Source organism: Arvicola amphibius, chromosome 4 (genome assembly GCF_903992535.2).
Source record: "Arvicola amphibius chromosome 4, mArvAmp1.2, whole genome shotgun sequence".
In the NCBI taxonomy this organism is placed as follows: Eukaryota; Metazoa; Chordata; class Mammalia; order Rodentia; family Cricetidae; genus Arvicola; species Arvicola amphibius.
Window position 1 is genome coordinate 55,968,053 of NC_052050.1, and position 23,979 is coordinate 55,992,031.

The 23,979-nt window shown below is 49.6% G+C and overlaps 1 protein-coding gene across 1 annotated transcript in view; it reads left to right on the top strand.

Moving 5' to 3' along the window:
* The window catches only part of Arhgap44 (Rho GTPase activating protein 44), a 131,027-nt gene extending 107,113 nt beyond the window's left edge, over positions 1-23,914 (top strand). The window contains exons 13-20 of the mRNA XM_038326443.1: positions 244-324; positions 2,841-2,954; positions 3,518-3,609; positions 4,646-4,826; positions 14,928-15,155; positions 16,978-17,135; positions 18,731-19,108; positions 23,251-23,914. Of these exons, the coding sequence (XP_038182371.1) occupies positions 244-324; positions 2,841-2,954; positions 3,518-3,609; positions 4,646-4,826; positions 14,928-15,155; positions 16,978-17,135; positions 18,731-19,108; positions 23,251-23,408 (1,390 nt within the window). The 3' untranslated portion in view covers positions 23,409-23,914. The remainder of the gene's footprint in view (positions 1-243; positions 325-2,840; positions 2,955-3,517; positions 3,610-4,645; positions 4,827-14,927; positions 15,156-16,977; positions 17,136-18,730; positions 19,109-23,250) is intronic.
* The last annotated feature ends 65 nt before the right edge of the window (positions 23,915-23,979 follow it).

Consider the following 23,979-nt stretch of genomic DNA (forward strand, 5'->3'; position numbering starts at 1 on the left):
GCCTGTTCTATTTGTTCCCCTAAGACCTGTGATCCATGCAGATGAAGTTTTGTTGAAATAGAGCAGGGCAGGACTGAAGGAGAACATTGACGGGGAAGTGCTAACAGCCACGGGTACTTAATTCTAATAATCTGCAGTGATTGGAAATGTCCAGTGTCCATGACAATGACTGGTGAGAAAGACTGGTGATCAGTGCTATGCCAGTGTGTGTTCAACCAGTGACTTTTCCTGTCAATTTCCCAGTATTCAGGAGCAAGACAAGAGACTCCAGGCTCTCTGGAATGCTTGTGAGAAATTGCCCAAGGCCAATCACAACAACATCCGGTAAGAGGGGAGTGGAGAAAGTGGATTGGGCTTATGCAAACCCAGCTAACCTGTTCCCTGGATAAAGATCATGGAACCTAGCATGCATAGGCACCCTATGGGATTCGCATTACAGTTAGCATGCCAGTCCATTTTAAGCTCCAAACAGCCTATGAGATAAGGCAGGGGCAAGTTGATAGGATTTGCTGCTAAGGAAAGGGACAGAAGCCACATGTCATCAGGGGCTACCCAACAGCCATTGGCTAACTCTATGTAGTTTTTCAGTTTGTGCACACCTTCTTACAGTGTTTGAGATTGGTGGACATCTAGCTGACCTAGTCTGGAGCCAAAGGAGACAGATGTGACCTTGGGTTAGTCATAGGCAGGGTGCTGAGGAAGAGAGTTCCACACATCTGTCTTTTCCGGGAACCACCGATCTCTGCTGCAGATCCTTCCCCACCCTTGGCTTCTCCTCCTTGCCTTGCCTGTTTCTCTCTTGCTTGCTTCCTCTCTTCCCTGTTTCTCAGGGTGCAGATTTTCAGCTTCAACTTCTGCTTCCATCTGCCTCACAATTTCTGTTTCCCTGTTAAAAATCCCTAGAGCGCTGCTGTGGTGTTCCTCAAAGCACTAACCCCCAAATTGCCACAGGATGTGGCAGCTCCATTTCAGAGCATCTGCCCAAAGAAACCGAAAGCAGAGACTAGATATGTATGCACCCACATTCACCACAGCGAGAGTCACAGCAGCCAAAGTGGAAATAACCTAAGTGTCCCTAGGCAGATAAATGGATAAATCTGATATGGTGTGCACACACAGTGCAATTGTGATTCTTACAGTAATGTGGATGAGAAGGTGTGGTTCCGTATAGATGAGGTGTTGAGAGTAGTTAGAGTCACAGGTATTGAAGGTGGTGGCCAGGGCTGGGCAGAGTGGAGAATGCAGGGGCTATGGTCTAATGCATGCGGTCTCAATTCGAAAAGGTCAAATGGCCCTGGAGGTAGATAGATGGTCGTCTGGCAACAATATAGCTATATATAACTACGATATAGGTTGTAGTACTTTAGTGTATGCCTACAGATGGATACAGTGAGCCGTAGATATATTTATTAAAATTTGCATTTAAAAATACCCTGATCCAAGTCAAATATGCATGACTCACAACATGTTGGTAACCTCAACCCTCAGCCATGGGCAAGGATCCAGGTTGAATATTCTCAGATATCTCACATCCTGGTCCAGTCCTAGGATGCTTCCTAGAGGTTGAGACCTAAGCAGGAGAGGTTGTGGATAGAGCAAGAACAGGGAGAAGACCATGACTACTGGGTTGGACATCCCACTCCCCAAAGGCAGGTGCACCATCTGCTGGGATGTCAGAAGATGAGTTAAAATCCTCTAAGGAATTTCCTTTATTGTGACAAAGGGTTCGGATGGCAGCCTTTTGTAGCTAGAAGTCCAGAAGAAAACACACCCCAAGGCCTCCAGGGAGGACAGGGATATTCTAGCTGTGGCATGCCCAAGTTGTTTCGGGGTGTTCACCTTGTACACAGCTTTGTCATTCTCCTTTGAAGAACCAAAGTGATGGAGATATAATTCACACGCCACTGTGCCTTTTGGAAAGGTGACATTTAGGATTGAGTCTGCATTCACAGAGTTGTGCACCTGTTCACAGAGTCTGATTTTAGAGTGTTTTTAATCACTTCACAAAGAAACCTGGTTCCCACTACGGCCATCCTTCACCACCCCACTCCAGGCCAGCACCCGCTAATCTACCTTCTTGCACTGTGCCCTTTTCAGTTCTGGATATTTCACCAATGAAGTGGAATTACACTGTGTGGCCTTTTGTGTCCGTCTTCTTTTGATTGCCGTATTCCCGGGACTCATCCACATTGAGAATTGGATTCTGTTAATTCTGTCAAATTGAAACTGTCAATTCTTCATTCTTTTTTTATGCCTTCATAGCACTCTACATAAATGCATTCACCCCTAGAAGGGCATTTGAGTGGCCATGGCTCTTTGCATACTGCAAAGAATGCCTCTCCAGGTGTCTTTTTAGCAGCTTGTGCACAGGCGCATTTCTCTCGGGTGTATTCCCAGCAGTGCAATTGCCAGGCCGTGTTCTGTTGTCATGTGCTCTTTCTAGGTAGCCTGAGTGAGGGCAATAATGCCCCAGCCTGTGAATAGCCATAGACACTTTGGTTACACAGAGACGATGGCAGGAGGTTACACATGAGGTGACAGGATTTGATGATAGACACACCTTGATCATCCTGTACTAAGGCACAAGGACAGATGGGGCCTTTTACAGGTTATTCACTGGAATAGATGTGAGTATCTGCCTGGCTGAATTCTGGGTCTGTCTGCTTTGGGGAAGAGAATCCAGAATTCCTATTGCCTGATGTGGGTTATTTCTTCATATATGACTGGTCTGTGAGTCTCCTTGTCAGGAATGTCCTACACGAGAAGTTCCTATTCAGCCCTATGGAATGAAGACTAGTATTGAGTTCTAGTTAAATCCATTTCTTCTCATTGCCTTTCAGGTACTTGATCAAATTTTTATCCAAACTGTCTGAATATCAGGATGTAAACAAGATGACTCCTAGCAACATGGCAATCGTCCTGGGACCCAACCTCCTGTGGCCACAATCAGAGGGGTGAGTCCAGAAAGGGGAGAGCCCCTAGGGTACCAGACATGGGCTGCAGGACAGGAGGCCTGGGCCCTGGATCACCTCAGCCTGTTAGCTCTAGTTCTGTCTTGGCCTGCTCCTACCTGGAATCAGGAGAAGGAGGAGAATTTCCTGCAGCTCTTCCTCGCTGACAGGCTCAGAGCTATGGATCTGTGGAAGGTGTTCTCTGATGAATCTAAACCAGAGTGGAGGGTGGCAGAGGAAGGCAAGGAACATCACGGCACCAAGCAAGGCAAGCTCTCTTGGGCCCTCTGGAGGCTTCCATAAGCATCTAGACCTAAAAAGATGTTGGGCTGGCTGTCTGCAAGATGCAGCAGACTTGGAAAGCAGACAAGCTCCTCTATACTGAAAAAGCATTTGTGGCTAGTGTGGTCACCAGGAGTGATTCTATTCGTAAAGCTTCAGGGAGGCTGGTGACAGACCCAGGCCTGCAGGATTCCAGGTCAGGGTCCTTCTTCGAGCTTAGTGAAACTTAGTGGAGCTGTCCCCCTCCCTCAGCTGGTTAGCCCACCCCTCTGCTCTGTTGGCAGGAATATCACCGAGATGATGACCACAGTTTCACTGCAAATTGTCGGCATCGTGGAGCCCATCATCCAGCACGCAGACTGGTTCTTCCCTGGGGGTTAGTATCAGCGCTCACATGGGGGATAGAGGGTCAGAGGTGGGGATACTGGTTCTTCCCTGGGGGTTAGTATCAGTGTTCACCTATGGGGGACAGAGAGTCAGAAGTGGGGACAGGAAAGCCGCTATGAGTTCGGAGCCTGTGAAGCCAGGGGTGTTTTCACTTCTCCTGCACACAGCGGCCAATGCACCAGGCATTGGAGCAGAGTCTGGGATGCTCCCCTCTCTATCCCTGCCAAGGAGACATTCTAGTACCTGGGTGTCCATGCCTTCTGCTAACCAGGTCCATGGGTTCTCCTGACCTAATATCTACAGCGTGATTGATTCACATCTACAAAACATGGGAAACTGGTTGAGTGCAGAGTGCCCCTTAGCTCCAAACTGCTCACTTTCCAAATGCAGAAGGCGGCTGAGCCTGAGGGGTGGGGAAGCGTTTCCGCTCAGGGCTCAGGCATCATCTGGGTGCTGCCTTTCCACTGATTGAAATGGTGGTCTTTGAGCTGCCCCTCAGTGCATAACAACAGGGCTCCAAGGCACTGAGTTGCTTTTTGTGTATGTGCCTGGTTCAAAATTAGATCCTTGAGACAGTTCTCTACAAGGGAATTTACAAGATGTTATGAGCCATGGGAGTGCCTTTACATGGGTGTTTCTCTGTGGTGATCATTTTATGGAGACAGCAGTTGTAATAACATTATTTGCTAAAACAACAACACACTGATCCTGTATGTCATGCGGAGTAAATGCTGAGGGTGAGCTTTAGCTGCTAACTTGTGTGAGGACAAAATGTGACTAAGGCTGGAACCCTTGCATCACAATTCAGTGGGCAGGGCTGACCTGGTTATCTTTCTCTATTAACGGCCAGTCTGGCAATTGCTCAGTCTCTTTATTGGCTGATCAGTACAATGAGTTAATATCACGAGGTTAGCTGGTATAGACTGTGAGGTGAATTTTTCTAAAGGCAGCCTGTGAAAAACTCTCATCCAGGAAGGGAGTGCCATTAGCAAGAGATCACGTACACTGGTCCTTTCTCCCTGCAGAGATAGAGTTCAACATCACAGGCAGTTACGGGAGTCCAGTCCACGTGAACCACAATGCCAACTACAGCTCAATGCCCTCCCCAGACATGGACCCTGCTGACCGGCGCCAGCCAGAGCAGGCCCGCCGACCCCTCAGTGTTGCTACGGACAACATGATGCTGGAGTTTTACAAGAAGGATGGGTATGAGCTCGTATCCCTTTTTTCAGCATTGGAAATATTGGTTTGGGGGAGGGTGTGTTTAAGAAAACCAGGAATGACAGGAAGGCTGTACTTAATGACACTTGAGGTGGCTTGTAGCAATTAATTTGGGACCTCATCCCTGATACTTTCTTTCTGTGATGGCTGGGACAGGTTTCTTTGGCCTGCGTCTCTTTGGGCCAGAGGTAAATACAGCCTTCTTAGCTGACTGAATTGCCACCAGTACGGTTAGTTCTCAGCAAATATATAAATGTTGGTCAGTGAAGGGAATTGATTTTTCAATCATAAACTTTATTTATCTTCTTATTTATTTCAACATAGTCTTATATAGCCCAGGCTAGCAACACACTGCCCATATAAACAGGGATGACCTTAAACTTCTAATCCTCCCGTTTCCATCTGCCAGATGCTGGGATTCTAGATATGTATGTGTGTTACCTGGTTTTAGGCAGTGTTGGGGATTGAACTCAGGGCTTTGTGCTAGATAAATGCTCTGGCAGCTGAACCACACCCCCAGCCCCTAAGCTCCTTATTGACTCAGAATACACCCATGTGTAGCTGGGAGTCTAGCTTAGTGGCACAACTCATGCTTTGTATATGTGAAGTTAAATCTCAGTAGTATAGAATTTCCAGAAAAAGCCAACATGTATAAATGTGCGGCCATTCCCGCCTCTGCATTGTCTTTGCCTGCTAACCTGCCATCTTGAGCGGCTTCCTTGCATACGCAGTACCTTTAATGAATAAGTTTCTCTGCGAGGCAGGAAAGGAACCCTCACCTAGGAGAGGCCCAAGTATACAGCTTTTCTAAGTTCCTTAGGGTCTGTCTGCTTGAATGCAGTTTAAGTTCACCCAGCTTAGTGTGTGGCATGCCACTCCTGAGCCTATTAAATCAGTTTACATAATGCCTAATTACACAACGTGATCCCCTTAGTAAGCAGCAGGGGCATAAACAGGTTACATAACCCACCCCAGTGAGTCCTGGCAAGCGGTCACCCAGGGACAGCAGAGTCTATGATGAGAGTCCAGCCCACCAAGGGCATCAGCACACCTACTGCAGGAGTGGCTTACCAGGCTTTGCCAAGTCAGTCAGTTAAGTAGACTGGGATTAGGAATCAAAAACTCCTTCCATACAATCACAATCTACAGCTGCTTCAGGGCAGAAGCATAGAGCCCCAAGTCAGAGTGTCTGAAACTGGGATGGCAGGAACCAAAGCAGCCAGATGCCCCCTTAAACCAGGAACCACTAGGATGTACTGCAAAGGCAGATGTCAGAAGGGCCCAGGGGACCTGTCGAAGAGTGGGAGTCATATTGTCCCTCCTCCTTCTGCATGGAGTTGGCACTAGGGGCTGGAATTTACAGAGGAGCTCTACGGCTGTGTCCTGTGATATAGGAGGTGGGGGTGGGGCAGCTATCTTCAGTGAGTTACTGCTCCTGCTTGTGACCTTACTCAACAGACATGATGTGTGGGGTTGCATGTAGTTATTTGAATATGTGTGCATTTGTGTGTTGTTAGCAGGGAGAGGGAAAATGGAAACTCTAGGTATTCAAATATGGAAAAGAAAAATCTTTACCAAAAAAAGTAGCAAAACTAGAGTCAGAGAGACAGAAATCTGGAGCGCACCTTGGGCGTTTCTTTTAAAAACTCATTCTAAGCAGCAGCTCAGTGCCCATGTGACCCCTCGCCAAGCCGTCAGCATGCCCTCATGGATAGATGTGGGTGCTAGCAGCAGCCCAGTCTCCATGTGACCCCTTGCCAAGCGTCAGCATGCCCTCATGAGTAGATGCTGGTGATGGCAGCAGCCCAGTGCCCATGTAACCCTTTGCCAAGCCATTAAAATGCCTTCATGGGTAGATGCTGGTACTGGCAGCAGCCCAGTGCCCATGTGACCCCTCACCAAGCTGTCAGGATACACTCATGGGTAGATGGTGGTGCTGCCCGAACCATAGAGAACACCTCAGAACCACTGGGCTTTTCCAAGTCTACTGACCTCTTGCAGTGTACAGGTGTGGCAGCAACTTGACCAATGACATTTTAATCTGATGCCACATCTCTAGTGAAGTCCTGTAGCTTCAGAGCACTGGGAATGAACTATCCCATCTGTGTGCCATGATGATCTTAGGTTGGGACTCTGTGAAGTTAGGTGTGCGTAGGTACTTCTGCCAAGCCTAGTGACCTGAGTTAGATCCTCAGGCATCACATGGTGAAAGAAGAGAATTAACTCTCACAAGTTGTCTTCTGACCTCTACAAGTGTGCTGTGGTGCATTTACACACAAACACACACACACACACACACACACACACACACACATGCATGTACACAAGTGCGCGCACACACAAAATCTAAGTTTATAAACTCAAATTTTTATTTCCATCATCCACCTTCCCCGTCTGTGTATTGCTGCAGTACATGAAGTAAAATTACTGTGTGTTTTAAAATTTATATTCCACAGCAAATGAGATGGAAAGCGTAGTTTAAGTTGACCCTCAAAGAGCTGTCTGACAGGGCATGGTTTGAAGCCATGTACCGCATGATGACTTTGGGTGATGATAGCTCACATACATGACCATCATATGAGATTGTGTATCTGATGATGTCACAGCCAGCATAGTTTGTAAGTATGCTCTGACACGTTCAGACAAAAATGAAATTGCCCAGTAACAGATATCTAGAAGAATGGTCAGTTCTGAACTTTGAAAGAAAGTGAACTCATTGCTCTTGGAGGGAGAAGAGAATATTCTAAATCCACTGAGTATCACAGTGTTCACTAATTCTCAACTTCCCAACTTCTGAGCTCTTGATATATCTTAAGGAAAATGTTCAAGTCTTGAAAGTCTCCCACTGAAATGTTGACATTAAATAGATCTTGTCGAAGGTTTTTGCCCAAGGTAAAAGAAACTGGAAACTATGTATCAATAAAGCTGTTATTATAAAATCAGAAAAGTTGGGGCAGATAAGCCAGATAAAACTGGGCGAGAGTGGGAAGTCATCTGTCAGTGTCAAGATCATCTGTAGGGCCAATGGGCTTCTGAGTCCTAGATGTCATGTAAGGCAGCTAGCCCTCCACGGGGCTGGTCACGAAGCCTTTCTGAGTCACAGCACCGCAAGTGGAATGTCTCCAGTGAGTCATGGGTCAGAGTTAAGAGCTCACATCTGTGGTTTTCATCATGACACACAGGATGATGGCACCCACAGATACAGGGTCCAAATCTGCAACCTGTATATATTACTTTGTTCTGGGGGGGGGGGGGGGGTGGAGAAAAGTCTTTGCAAGAGTGAATGAGGATCTTGAAGTAGGAAGCTGAACTGGCTTCTCAGTGGTCCCTACAGGACATCATCTGCACGAGGGAGGCAGAGAACCATACTGCACTAGCGCTGTGAAGGTGGGGCTGAGATTGCAGGTGGGCTGACACCAGAAGCTGGGACAGAAATAGATCCCCTAGAGCCCCTGAAGGGACCACAGCCGCACTGCTGCTGAATAGACCGTTGTGACAGAGAGTCTGGAGTCTGCTTCCAGAACTGTGTGTTTATAGCTCTCATTTGCCCATTTTGTGGCACCTATCACTGCCGCTGCAGGAGCCTAATACAACCATTAGCAGGTGCCAGTGAGTAGCATTGTGGGAAAGATGGCAGCAGACACATGAGTTGTCCTTGCTCAGTATTAGTGTCTCAGTGACCTTCCCTGGCATCAGAGCTAGCCATGGTGGTGTTCTGGAACTTCTGAGACTAGCTCAATATGTTCTTCCTATGTCTCTGGGGACCCTCATTCTTGGAATGTAGTTAGTGCAGAATCCAAGCATCCCTTGCAGAGAAATTGTGGTCCCAGGGGGATCTGTCCCCAGGGAGCAGGGAGCTGGCAGCCAGCTCTGTCAGAAGTTTCAACTTTTGAGTGTCATTGCCGCATCTTTAAGGTAGCAGAGCAGTACACACTGGAAGAATGATGACTCCGCAGTTAAGAGCACTTGCTGCACTTCCAAAGGACATATGTTCAACTCCCAGCATGGTTGGATGGCTTCCAACCTGTTGCATGGGTTTCCGTGCCCTCTTCTAGCCTCTATAGGCACTCTCACATGTGTCTCACATGTGTCACAGATGACAGAAGCACATACATATAAAAAATAAAGCCTTAAAGGAATGGCATGCCTGGCCCACTCCTCTGCCACCAAGGCATCCTGACCAAGCCTTTTCCTTGCCTCTTAAGTACTTGGTATTTTTCTCTGTCTACACTATGCCAAGTGTTGGAGAGCTAACTCTACAAGCATAAAATATACTAAAGTCAAACTGACCAAAGATACCTGAAGGTCATAAAGGGCTCTCTTTAACTTACAAACCATTCTTCAGGCAGGAAGGTCATGACCCTTTATAGTCAGGTCCCCTGTCCTCTGTCAGTTTGTTCTCCAGTGGACCTTTCTGCTGAGACGACAGTTCTTATTCCTGCCCCCCCCCCCCCACCTGCCGTCCAGGGCTGAGCACCAAAAAGTACAGATGTAATAGTCAGATCTCTGCTAATGGAACCGAATCCCTGCGATAGCCAACTGAAGAGGAAGAGAGTTTACTGTGAAGAATGGCTTCAGACTTCAAACTGCTGCTTGGCCTCATCGCCTTTGGGCCTCAGTGTACACATGGAAGCTCACAGCAGGGGATGCTCAGAGAAGAGAGGAGTCCCAAACCCTTCTTCTGAGGCACGCTCCTGGTAACCTAATATCCTTCTATGGGGCCAGCTCCTAAAGGCTCCATCATCTTCCCAGAGGACCAGAGGTCAGGCTTTCAGCACATAGGCCTTTGGAAGACACTGATTCCAACAGTTCCAGGTGGGGTTGTGTGAACCTCCCCCTTAATTTTAGTTTCTCACTCCTAGAGTCTTCTGTCAGGCTGTAAGTATTCTTTCTTCTGAAACCTATCTTGACTGGTCTGACAGGCCAGACCCCTACAGGACAAAGTGACAGAAGGAAGAGAGGCTCTGAGTCACCCTTTTTCCATGCTTTATTGCTAAGGAAGTAAGAACTCGAATATTAAACCTAGGCAGCATCTTCCCAGTGTCTCCATATCACACTGTCCCCAGTCCACTAACATAGTACCCTTCTTCACCCCTTAATAAACAACAGTCTGTGCCTTTATCAAGTAGACATTGTATTTTTATTTTATTTTGTTTTAGACAAAGTTTCATCCTGTAGCTTTGGCTGTCCTGGAACTTACTATGTAGACTAGGTTTGCATTCAGAGACCTGTCCGCCTCTGTTTCTTGAGTGCTGGCATTAAAGATGTGTGCCATCATACCCACTTAGACACCTTTTAAAGTCATATGTACTTGGCATCTGGAGTAACAGGACATTACCACTGCTGATTCTTCTTCAAGATTGTGTGTCCCTTATAAAAACAGTTTAGGACCTAGAAATATTTCAAATTTTGAAGTATATGTTTAAACACACGAAAACATCTTGGGGGTGAAACCCAAGAATAGAGATGAAATATGTCTCTCATATATATAGGTATAGATATCCTGAAGGTCATTTTACACAGCATCTTTCCTGCTCCTGCTTTGACTGCAAGTCAACACTTGAGGCCACTTGTAGGAATTCTGACATTCTCATCAGCTCACAGAGCTTTGGGATTTGAAGCATTCTGCATGTCACATTCTGAGATGAAGGGTGTTCGGCCTGTGCCTGGTCTCCTTGGGCTTAGGGTCTGACGTTCATTATTCTATAAACACCCCCAAGGGAGAGAGGGTGTGCCCCTCCTCCTTCACAAAGGATACTCAAAGATGGCTCATCTGTATCTGTATTGTATAGCTAATAATTGCCAAGTCTGGCATTCATGCCAAAATGCACTGCCTCCAAAGCACACTCTGCTGCCTTGAACAGAAGAAAATACATAGTCATCACATCAGAGATGCAATACAAACCAGCCCGTAGGTCCCTCCTCCAAGATAAGTTCTCATTTGCTACAACCCTGCCTCATCACCTGATGAAATACCATTTCCATAGCTGGGCACACCTCCTCTTAGACATACTTCATGTTTACATCAGTTCACTTTCTATTGCTATAACTGAATGAATAAGGTTGGATGCCATAGCCAATGTTCTATTTCTGTGAAGAGACACCATGACCATGGCAACTCTTAAAAGGGAAGCCTTTAATTGGGGCTTATAGTTGCAATGATTTATTTAGTTTATTATCATCATCATTGCTGGCCAAGGCAGCATACAGGCAGACATGGTGCTGGAGAAGAAGCTAAGGGTTCTACATCTTGGTCTGAAGGCAGCAGGAGTCTGTACTGGGCGTAGCTTGAACAAATGTGAGACCTCAAAGCCTGCCCCCTCATTGACAAGGCCACACCTCCTAATAGTGCCACTCTCTATGGGGTCCATTTTCTTTCAAACTACCACACTGGGTAAAGACAAGAAGTTTACATAACTCATAGTTTTGGAGCTTCCAAGGCATGGTGCCAGTCTTGGCTTAGCAATAGTGAAGGTCCCCTTGGCTGCATCCCATGGCAGATGGCAGTAGGAGTATATGCGAAAGCAAGAGATGGCATGGCAAGACTGGAAGCTAGAGAGGTTTTGGGATCATGCCTGCCCTTTGGTGAACCTCTCTCATGTGAGAAGCAGGATTCCACCAGAAACTTCTCAGGTCCTTCTGAAGACAGTGTCACTTGTGACCCTATCACCTTGAGTGCTAGGTCCCAGCTCCTAGCATCTTTTACCACATTCTCAGAGGACAGACACTCTATAGCCCTCTCCAAACCACAGCACCATCTCAAACACATGCACAACTCATTCTGCCACTTCTGCCCCCAGGCAATGCTATGAGGTATGTCAGGTCTGTCATCACAAGTTACCCTTATGGATACTGGAGGCAGGAAAGAAGGATTTGCCTCATTCTGTCTATGAGGAAAGAGTTACAAGAAGTCAATAATAATTGGTCTAGCTGGGACTGGAGGCATGGGTCATCTCAGAACCAATTCTTTGTTAAAGTCTCATTTAAAAATCCAAAGTGTAATTTATTGCAAATCTCATGCAAATGGTACTTGGTTGTATGTGATGACAGACTTGTAATGCCAGCCCTTGGGAGGTGGAGGCCAACCTGTGCTCCACAAGACAGTACGTCACAAAAGCCTGTAGTAACAAAGAAATAAATGGAAGGTTCTGGTAGGCAGGGAGGAATGAAGCCTTGGCATCTGGCCTACCCACATGAATCCCAGTGAGGGTTGTCTGGCTGGTGTTTCCTTACCCTAACAGCAGTAAGAACCCAACACTGCACCCTTGATTCCCGGATCCTGCAGGCACACCCCTTGAGTCCTTCCTGCTTCCCCAAGAGCCCCCAAAGAGGCAGAGCACAGTGCTCCAGGAGGCCCTCCCTGGGGCTCTCTGTGTGCCTCCTGTTTATAGATTCCCCTTAGCTTTCCATGGTCTCCTCCTAACCTGGTATTTGCTCCCTTTCTCTAAGGCTGGCCCCTCGGTTTTCACAAGAGGGAGTCGTGGAGGTGCTGGGGCGTCCACATTGACTTTGAATTTCCATCAGCAGCACCTGCCGGAGTCACCCACTTCCATTCTGTCCCCCTTAAACACAAGCAGCACCTTGAGTCTGCTCTGATCTCCCTTGTGAGACAACAACAAAGACTTGAGAACTGTCGATTCAGACTTAGAGTCTAATCCCTTCGTCTGTGGGCAGCCCCTTTCGGGGCAGCTTTGTCATGGCTGTCATGGGCTGAGTTTATGTGGACATTCAGGCATACAGAATTAGCAGACTGCTCCTTTGAGTCTAAATGAATATTTAAGTATTTGTGAGCATAGCTTCCACCTTTGCTACTGAGTCACCCCAAGATTTACATAACTACTTGAAAATGTCAGTGGACATGGTATGCATGTTCACTGAACCCACGATGTTCTACCCATCAGTCTCTCCAGCAGGCAGAGGGGTAACTGGCATAGCTCAGCAGCCTCTGGTGAAGGTGGCAGTGTGCACTCAGCTTGTAGTTCTTAGTTGCTGACATTTGCTAGTCATAATTACCAGGGCTTGCTCCATACCTAACTGGTGCCCAAGCCTGCTCTTTCTGCTGCTGAACCAGATCAGCGGGTAGACTGGGGTCTGAGGTTCCCAGTATTGGAAGCTGCCCTTGGAAAGAGAATTTCCCACAGCCCTGCTTCTAAGGACCCAGCTTTCCCTCCCTGAGGAGGGAATGCCTTCCTAAGCAGAAGAGACTGTGGCAGAGCAGGGGGTGGGGCTTCTGGACTCCTGTGGCTGCCTGACCTTGGGCACTAAGTGTTACCGCCTCCCTCCCCTTGTTCAAGAATAAGCTTTCCTTCCCCTTTGGAAAGCATAGTTTGCTGATCCTCCTTGGCCTGCTGTCACTGCCAGGGGACACTCATGGACCCCTGTTCCAGTTTAATGACTCAGTTAAAACTGAGGTTTTCTGGATGCTCTATGAAGGTGCTTGTTCAAGATGACAAAAGTCAGTGGGTCCTGGGAAGAGATACTCCCCCTCCATTCCAAGAGGCCCTCTTGAAGCCATCTCCAAGGGGACCCTAGAAAAGGACCTAGCACTGGGTGTGAAAAAGTCGGGAAGCTAAGGCAGCCTTGGTTTGTTTGGTAGCACCCTCACCGCACCCCTCACCTCAGGTCTGTGCTGAGGCGTGTTTCCTTGAAGGATCCACGCCACCTGCTACAGCTTATCTCTGTGTTGAATTGGCCTCTCATCCTGCTGTACCTCTACATGGTACATGTGCCCATTTTAGACAGGCAGGACTCCATGGTGCACCAGCTCAGCCCTTCGGACCACTGAGGGAGAAGAGGGATGATGAGCGTGGGCATGTCCTCTTGCTTTCCCCCTCCTGTGCTGATAGCACTGGAGACTGGCGTGTCCCGAGTGTGGCTTGTGCGCACACAGAAGCCCATGTCTCTCCCTCCATAGCAGAGTTCTTGTGTTAGTCAACGAAGCTGTTGCCCAAGCACACGGGACCAGGTCCCCCTGGACGGAGTGATGGGGTGCTAACTGCTTTCTGTGTTTCATACAACTTGAAAACAAGCAGATGTCTGGCGCTCTGATGAGTCCATCGTCCCCAAAGCCCTGGCAACAAGACAGCTCTGCTTTATCCACCGATACGACTGTGGCTTGTGTAGACACAGGAGAGGCTCGGAGGGCAACTACACACGAATCACCTTGTCACACAGTCCAGCTTTATGTCAGGACTCTGACCATCACAGGACCCCTTGCAGACATACCACCTCTGTGTCCAAAGGAAGCTGTAGATTCACTGACACTAATATCTGTATGTTTCTGTCCCTGCAGCCTTAGGAAAATCCAAAGGTACAGTATCCTCTGGTAGCTACGAGGCCACTTGCAGTCTCTTAAAGCAAGCAAGCTGTGTGGTAGTGAGCTCGGCAAGAGGGTGAATGTGCCATGTTTGGTTGCTTGTCCGACTTACTCGGAGCTGTGTGTCCATCATCAAAATAGACTCCGAGCCTGGAGGGACCAGAGGCATGAGCAGCTCCTTCCATGCTATATAAATACGCAGCTGTGGCCTACAGAGGTTGTGCCTTGACAGGATACCCAGCAGTGGCAAAGCTGGGGCTAGAACCCACCTTGCAAAATGATGTATTTAGAAGGCTCCTGCCGGTCGGTTCACGTCCTAGACTGGTGCTGTCTATCCATGTCCCACCCTCCTTCATCTCACATGGGAAGAATGTTTCCCTTGCCCCACAGGTAGGCCACATTCTGCTCTGAGGACAGCTTGAGTTCCACACTCCAGGATGCTTTGGGGGCCATTATCCCAGGGCCTGCTGGCTTTGGCAGAGGGTGAAAGCACAGCTTGTGGGCTCCCAAGCTGCTGGCTGTGCCCCATTGTGCGTTGCCACTGTGGGAGGGCGGCTCGTGCCAGGCCTGAGCTGGTCGCCAGCAGCCCAGGCACTGGAGTGTCACTAGCCATACCTCTCCACTGTAGGCATTGCTTCCCAGGGCCCAGGAGGGTGCTAAGGCTGCTGCTCTCTCCTAACACAGATTGCTTGAATGTCTCTGCTTCATAGGGGAGGGAACATGTCACCTGTCACATGTGGGTAAGCAGATGTCTTTGTGTCCCTCGCCAGCATGGGTGTGAGGGTCATGGACACATCTTGGGTGGCTCGAAGAGGCTCCTCTGCTGGTCGGAAAGCATCCTGCGCCCCGCCTTCCATGCAGCCTCCTGCCCCACCCTCTGAGCTGGCTGCACCCCTGCCATCACCCCTGCCGGAGCAGGTCCCAGACAGCCCCGCCACTCCGGCTCCTGCACTCTCTCCATCAGGTGCCAGCCTGCAGCCCACCCCTGAGCGCCCCAGGTAAGCCCAGCCCCCGCCATGGAAGGCTGGCCTATATGCTGGGGTGCCTGGGCTCTGGCTCCCACTCCAGGCCTCCTGGACTTGCTCACCCCCACCCCGCCACATCAGAACATTCATGTTTGGCTTTCTCCATCCTGCCAGCGCCCAGTCATCTGCATCACCTGCCCTGGATTACCAGGTGAAGCACAGGCTTTCCAAGAATAGCATCCCCAAGCAGACATGGAAGGTGGCACTTCTCCAGCCCCCGCTGGGGACTTCCCACCCTCCATGTCCCTCTTCTCATGCCTGCATACGTTCCCTGGTTTGAACTTGAGGATGTCAGCATTTCTCCCTTCTGCCTTTACGTTTGTAGGGGCAGTTTTCACTACTAACATTAGTGCAGACCAGAGGTGTAAAGGTGGCAGATACCCAGGGCATGGTCATCTTCGAAGCATGCTGTCTGCTGGCATTGCCTTTCAGAGAAGAAAGAGAGCATCCATTCCATCACCAGTTCAGTGAACATTTACCAGAACTCTCCGCCTAAAGCTAGTAACGTGGGATTTCTGTCTACATCTCATGCCCTCCTGACACAACACTAGGCTCAGTGTGGTTCAGGGTGGAAGGCAGGGATACCATACCTGTTGAGGCCCAGGCAGAAAGCAAGACCCAGAAGCGGAAGCACACCATGGGGTGGTTTGTTTCTCTTCTCATGCAGCAACCAGAGAACTAGAGAGGTTGCTTGGGCAGCTCTTACTATGCTAGGGACACACACACACCCTCACAGACACGGGGTGGAATGGGGTGCTGAGTACCCTGAGCCTTTACCTTAGACTGTTCCTAAATAAGATTGCAGTTATTTTTATTGCTTGCTTCCCTTAATGGGTAGAACACAATTCCATTTCAATATATAAAAGTGGCAAAGGGCAAAGGAGACAACCATGGATTTTGGGAGCTGGTCACCCAACACCGGGGTGTGCTGGAGTGCTTGCTGACTGTAGCTCAGAGAAGCCCTGATGCTGGCTTTGCACCCACAGGACGCTGGGGTCCATGGGAGCTGCACACACGGCCGGGGATCTTAGAGATGTAGAGGTTGGTAACAGTGGTCCAGACAAGCTGGTCAAGAGAGAAGAGACAACATGGCCAGGGTTGACTGAGATGGTCCCCTCTTGCAGCATTCAACTGCATCAGTGGTTGTCCCATCTTACAAAAGAGATGCAAGTGTGGCTTATCTGTCCATATGAATACTACTCCCTAAGGATGGATCCCCTGGGCTCTGAAGGCACTCCAGGGCTATTGTGCATTGGTACCTCTCAGGGGACACTTCTGTGGAGGGTATCACTCATTGGTACAGATTTGTTGCAAAAGTCAGACATGTCCCCCTTTGATTGGAGAGCCATTGCCAGAGGCTTGGCAGTAGTAGTATGATGTTGTGTTACCAGCGCTTGCTGGGGCACTCTGACTCTAGGAAGCCCTCTTGATTCTGGTAGCCATGATGATGGCAGAAACAAGAAGATCAGGTCTTTAGTTTCAGAATGACTCAGATTTCCCTGGTTGAGGACAGCACATAGAGTGGCCACACGTGTGTTCCATGGTGCTTATTGGTCATCAGAGGGCAGAGGATGCTGGCTGGGAATACCAAGCTGAGAGTGGAACACAGACCATCAGTGCTCTAGGAAGGGAGAGGCATCTCACCTATCTGGGACCATCAAAGGCACTGAGAAAGGACTGAGACAAAGCAGTGAGAGTTAAGCAGGGACCAGACACTTAGCAGTGCAGTAAGCAGGATGGGTGCTGTTGTTGACTGTGCTCAAGAGTTCCCTTGTCCTGTGTGTTTGTGTTTCAGTGTGTCTAAAAGCAAGGAGCTGTCTCCGGGGTCTGGGCAGAAAGGAAGTCCAGGTTCCATCCCGGGGACAGCCTGCCCAGGGTCACAACTGGGGCCACAGCCGGCTGCCAGCCCCAGCCAGCTTCCTGCAGACCAGAGTCCACACACCCTCCGGAAAGGTAGGTCCCCTCTGCTGAGCATTCTTAGGCCGGAGATGGACGTTTTCCCCATTAGCAAGGACCTCTGGAAACCTTTGCTTAATGAATCATTCCCAGTCTCAGTGCTGAACTTTAAGAAATCACCCAACCCGACCTGGGAATGCTACTACACATGCCAGCGGGTCTACAGGAAGCTGGATGGAGGAGCAGAACTTTCGTAATGTATCCTATTGCTACGGTGCCTTCACCACATAATGCCACTGAATTGCCACCACTGCTGTGGAAGAAAATCTTGTTCTTCACTATACAAAGAGGCCCCATTTTTTTTTTTTTTAGAAGAGGCTAAAATAATTATCCCTAAAGCATGTAGGAGCAAGCAGAAGATAGAAACCTGACCCCAAGTTGGCAGAGCCTATCTCTTACCCACACTGCAGGGAGACGAGCCTGGGAAATAAGATATCCTCAGAATGGCTTTTCTTTCATGGAGTGGCTACGGAGAGGGGCAAAGGTGGGGAGGAGGCCACTAGGCCTCTCTAGAGACTTAGATGAGGTCCTTCTAGCATATGTGCTGGCAGCCAGCCCTCGGTTTTGAAGACTAATGTTCGTGTTCTCGGGGTGTTTGCCTGTTAGTGGGATCTCCTGGGTACTCGACTCCACTGTGGAGAGCGTTCATTTTCAATTCAAGGTAGCAGGTGTTCTTTAGGATTAGTAAGAAAAGGGGAAAAAGAAGCATTTCAGAGAGGCACGGGGGCAATGCTGCGCTTTATTTAAATGCAGTCATGTGGCGTGTAGCTCGGGGGCCTGACACTTTCTTACTCCCCAGCACTGCAAAAGAGGAAAATTACAATTGGGCATCCTACTTGCGCCCAGGGAGTACAATGCTTAATAGGAAAGGGGTAAAAGACAGTGACCCATGGCCACGGGCATGGAAGTGAGGGAGCAGTTACCAAGTCACAGTTGTGAGAGGCGGAGTTCAAATGTTCCATTGCACAGTGGGCTGACTATATAGTCCACATACAGTAATTAATTAGAGATTTCAGGAACTAGGGAAGTCTTGGCAAGTTCCCAGCACATAGAAGTGATCACACTTGGGGACAAGGGAATGGTAATGACTGTAATTTGGTCATTATGCATTGTGTTCCATTGATATACAAAAGCTATTATATCTGTTAACTCAGATTACAAACCAAAGCCTGGGCAGCCAGTGCCCAAACATGAGAGAGTGTCTGAGCCAATGTGGGCTGGGGGTGTCTGGAGCCGGAGGATTTATCAATGGGAGACCGAGTCACTGTGCAGCTTCCAAGCCCATTTTCTTCTCTGGCACCCCTGAGCAGCTGTGGTAACACCCTGAATTAGAATCTTCCCCAGTAGAGCTGGCCTTACTGACTCCCTCTTAAAATTCAGCAAGGAGAGGAAGAGAAGTAAGTCAGCAGCAGGTGGTAAGTTAAGAAAACTCAGCATTCTCTGAACTTTTACAAGCTTATTGACTACTCGTGGCATCGCAGGAAGCAGTGGCAGTTGGGAACCATGAGGATACACACTGCCAGTCGTCCCAGTGAGCCTCCCTGATAATCATTTGTCCTGTGTGTGTGTGTGTGTGTTTTTTTCTCTTACAGTTTCAAAGAAGTTGGCACCGATTCCTCCCAAGGTCCCCTTCGTGCAGCCAGGGACTGTTTCTGACCAGCCCACTGGCCAGCCATCCCCAGTCAGCCTGTCTCCCACTCCACCGAGCACTCCATCCCCCTATGGACTGAGCTACCCGCCAGGGTACTCCTTGGCCTCTGGCCAGCTTTCTCCTGCCTCAGCCCCTCCCCTGGCCTCTCCCTCTGTCTTCACAAGCACTTTAGCCAAGTCTCGGCCCACCCCTAAGCCCCGACAGAGGCCCACCCTGCCGCCACCTCAGCCTCCTAGTGTCAGCCTGTCGGCCTCAAGTCCACAGTCCGCGGAGCACCCCATATTAGACGGCATGTCACCGGGGGAAAGCATGTCTACAGGTATGCAGGCCATGGCTGTCTGCAGGGCTCATGGGTCGCCTAGCAGAGTGTGCCAGGGCCAGGAGCAGCAGCCACCTCTGGCCACAAGCCCCCTAGGGAAAGCGGTCCTGGGGAGCAGTCGGTGTGCAGGGGAGCTCGTGGGACTTCTCCAGCCTAGGGATCTAATTCTGTGCAGTTGGTGGGACTGAGTCCTTCGGAATGAGACCTCCAGAGAGGCTGGCATCAGAGCACAGAGGCAGTGTCACCTTCCCCCAGAAAAAGGCCAGCAGCTGAGCAGTACAGATGCTTATCTGGAGGAGAGCGCCTTGCCCTGAGGAGAAAAGTAAGCCTCGCTAGGGAGATGTATTTGCAGATACATATTACAGATGGGTCGCCTTCAGAAAAACAAGTCTCCTCTCACCAAAACCCCTCCAGCAGCAAATTAGTCAGACCCACAACTGCTTTACTGCATTGTACTCCAAATTCAAAACAAGGGTGGAGTTGTCTTCCCAGGAAAACGTATGAAATTTGTGACCACTGTTGGCAGGGGAAGAAGTGGGGCATTTGAAAATGTCTCCACGATACTCACCTTACACAACTGTAAGGTCAGGGGCTGCTAATGTCCTGACATCATTCCCTTATTTCGGCTGTCTTGGAGTGCCACAGTACTGTCAAATACCCCGCAACAATACTACACATACACTGTCTTAGGGTTCCGTGGCCATGGTAAAACATCATTAATGAAAGTAACTTGCAGAGGAAAGGGTTTTAACCTTGCAGTCCATCATCTAGGGAAGTTGGAAAAGGAACTCTGGGCAGGAACCTGGAAGCAGGAGCTAATGCGGAGACCCTGAAAGAGTGTTGCTTACTGGTTTGCTCCTCATGGCTTGCTCAGCCTGCTCTATTATAGCTCCCAAGACCGCGATCCCAGACATGACGGTGAGAGAGAACCCACAGTGGCTGGACCCTCTCTCATATCAGTTAAGAAAATGTATCACCCTATACCTGCATGTTTACTTAGCACCCACGTACACACATCACATATGGACTGCATGCACATGCAGCACACAAATATATAGGCCATACTTGGACCGCATGTACACACAATGTTCACACATATACCACACATACACATGTACACATAGCATACAACAAACATATAACACATGACATATTATGCACACACTGCCACACAACCCGTGATGCTGGGGCATAAATGAATGGCAGACACAATTTGCTCTAACCTGAGTTTATCCCCCAGCACACACCATTAAGGAAACCACATGCCTACATGCATTAGGTACCACACACAACGGAACCACCACATACTTGGGTACAGTGGGACCTTGCTCAGATCCTGCCTTCTTTCCCCTACCATATCACACAGAACTTGACATGTTCCTCCCTAGTTGAGTTGGCAGCCAGTTTGTGGGGGTGAGCTCTTGGCTGTCCATCAGGAAAATGCTATTCAATAGCAAGGCGCTGTGGTGGGTCAGGAGTGGCAGCCTTATGGGGAGAGCCACCGGGCAACCTGGCTTCAGTACGTTTGGAAGTGATCAATATTGAATACACAGCTGCTGTTACCCATTACATACTGAGTAACACTGTATTAGCCAATATTGAACACACAGCTGTTATCACCCATTGACTAGCTCAGTCAAACCTAGGGGCGTACTGAACCCGTGGGTACGCTGCGGGGGCACATGACCCAGGCAAGCCACTGTGCTCTTAGAGTGGGCACTGGCCAGAGGCGCTTGTGGGACTGCTCCTTCAGCATTCTAACCTCTTCTGGGACAGCGATGTCATAACAAGACATAGGATGAACAGCGTGTTCACTCAAGAAAGCAGAAAGAACACAATGACATAGTTGGTAGGTGGGCATCAGCACTCAGAAGGAAGGACAGTGCCTTTTAGCTTTTGAGGCATAGGATCACTTTCCACAGCCCCAGGCCGAATGTCTGTGACCTTTTGACTCAAGTAACATCCTGCCCGACGTCTCTGTCATTTTAGTGTCCTCTGGGCAGCAGACCATTGTGTGTCGTGTATGTATAGGTCTGACAGCATAGACCCTGGAGTCAGTGTGGCCTATCTGGGACTGTGACATGGGCAGTGTTTTGTTACATGTGTTCCATCCTGTGTGTTCCTCTCTCCGAATCCTATCATTATGTTCTTGCAGCTGTGTGACATGAGTGACGCAGTGTTGGATACGTGTGAGGGGGATTTTCAGGGTAAGCTGGCCCCAGCTCACCTCGCTTGACACCTCCCAGCCGGCCCAGCCAGCCGCCTGGCTATCCCCCCCCACCAGCCCCTCCCCTCACTGCATGTGGCTCAGACCCACCAACAGCATGCCTACTTCACTGACTGGCTTTCCCCAGCCTCAGGAGCCTGTGGCTTTCTGAGCTCACTGGCCTGGCTTTCCTTTCATCAGGAGCTGGGGAGACACCCAGCAGAAGGACCCGGCCCTTTCTTTCCACCCAGTCACCACCATAGCAGATCCTCTTTCCTCAGGTTAAGTTTGCCCAGTTAACAGACCTGCTGTAATAGCTCCTGATGTTTTTCTTTGCTGCCGGAGACTGTTCCCTCCGCCACAAACCTTGCCTGAGGGACATGTCCCCAATTACCCTCACCAGGTGAAGTCTGGCACAGGGCCACGGGTTTTGCACAGGCTGATCCCAGCTGCCACTGTCAGCGCTCTAAGGCCCCCAAAGCTTGATGGTCCATAGGGCACGCATTTCTGATGCCTCACAATAAGCCAGCCAGCGTCCTCCATCCAACCCTGGGCAAGGTTTTGGGGGCATTTTATCATTATCGGCTTGGGTTCCCTCTCATCAGGAATAGATATTCAAATCTAAAAATCAGGCAAGAGCATGAATGACATCCAGAGAAATGAGAGGATTTTGCTCTGCTGACTAGCAGCGAGGCATCTGGTGCTCACACGTCTGAGGGAAACAAAGCTTCCCTGAGAGTTCTCCCCTAAGTCAGGCCTCTTGCTGAGTGACCCTTCTTGCTCAGGCTCCTTCGAGGACACAGCCAAGGTAGGGTTGAGAGAGCCCTGCGCTAGCTGAGCGCTGTCTGAACCCTCACGTTCCTGCTCCCCAATGCCCATACTCCAGTTTGACAGTCCTGCGGGAAGACAGGTCTGCATGTCTGCATCCAGAGAGCCCATGCACATTCCTGATAAAGCCTGCCTCTGCTGCAGCAGCCTGCCCTACAGGCAGAAGAGTCAGTCTTTAGGCATCCCCACACACCATAGGGGGGCACCTAGTGCTGGCTGGGCCAAGCTTCAGACCACAGATCTGCTCCACCGTTGTGCAGAGTAGGCTGTCCCAGTGCTTGTGTGTCTGTAAGACGTTTGTGAGGGTAGTGTCCAAGTGTAATGCCTGTACGGTGCTTCTTATTCTCAACATGTTTTAGTCAATTTTTTAAAAAGCCAACAAAAACAAAACATCATCTGAGCAGCCCAGGGCTGAGCCCCTGCCAGGTTGGTGTACTGTCAGCTAGAATGCTGTTGCCAGCTCAGAATGACAAAACTCGCCCAAGTTCAGAACTTGGTGGGTAGGGGAATGCTGGAACTGAGAGAAGGTACCAGGGGACCCATCACCCCAACTCACTTCCTGCACCTCAGAGGCCTGAGCAGGCTGGGCCCTCCAGGATCTACCCAGTGGCTGAGGCTCCAGAACTACTCCCAGTGTGGTGTTTGAGGGGCTGAGTACCCAGCTGACAGCACGTGAGGCTGTTTTATCTTCACTGACTCCCAGATGTCCAGACACTGAGTCTTGTAACGTCTAGTACATTCATCTTCCCCACCTGGCTAGAATGACCTTCTAGTGCTCCTTGTAAATGTGAATCAGGTAGGGTGGATCCAGCATCCTAAGGAAGATGCTGAGCTGCTGACACACAGCAGTTTCTAAGTGACTGCCTCTGCAAAGGACCCCCAGATGTTACTGAGGCCTGCCTGGGGGCACCCTGCTTATCAGGATCTGGGTGCAGAGGCTGAGACTGGACCAGAGCCTTGTTCCCTAGGCAGGCTCCCAGGCAGAAGCAGATCAGATCCAGCCACAGCCCAACTTCTAGGAGCTAGCCTGAGCAGAGCCAGGGCCGCCCCTGCTTCCCTGCTGTCTGTTTGCAATTGGCCCCTGTCCCACCTTTTCCTCTCTCTGCAGATCTTGTCCACTTTGATGTCCCCTCCATCCACATAAGCTGGGGTCAACGCTCGCCTGAGCCCCTGGAACACGCACGGCGGCACTCAGTGACTGACAAGAGGGACTCAGAAGAGGAGTCTGAGAGCACAGCTCTTGATGTGGCCCACCCTGACATGTAGGCATACATCCATGGGTCCCCAGACACCACCCAGTGCAGCGCCCCTGGCCTGCCAAGGATTTTTCCATCAGCCCTTGCTGTCATGTCCAACACCAGGGTGGAGATGGACAGAGGAAAAAGAGCTTACTCCCGTCCGTGTGGCAGTGTTTGGTGGTGCAAATTTTGTTTGTTCATTTTGGGTGATGATTCCAGCCTTTTGTTTGACCTTTGCCTTTTGACTTTGTGCCTATTTTGATCCATCTTTGGCCTCTATGGCAAGCAGCATCCACCTCTTCACTCAAGGGCTTGCCAGGATGGCCTTTGTAGGATGAGGGTGCAAGAGAGGGTCCAGTTACTGTCTTGATTGGTACATCAGGTCCTGCAGCATCACCATAAGGACCAGAGGGGAAGCAGGACAGGAGGATAGACCCCCTTCACAGGGCAAGAGAAGTCCTGGGTACTGTCTATCCTCTGCCTGCTGCCAGGGTCCTGGCCAACCAGAAAGATCTTTCAGGCTACCCTTAATCACAGCTCAACCCATCCACTTCTGACAGCTTCATCTCCCCGTGTTGGCAAGAGGTTCCCTCTGCTCC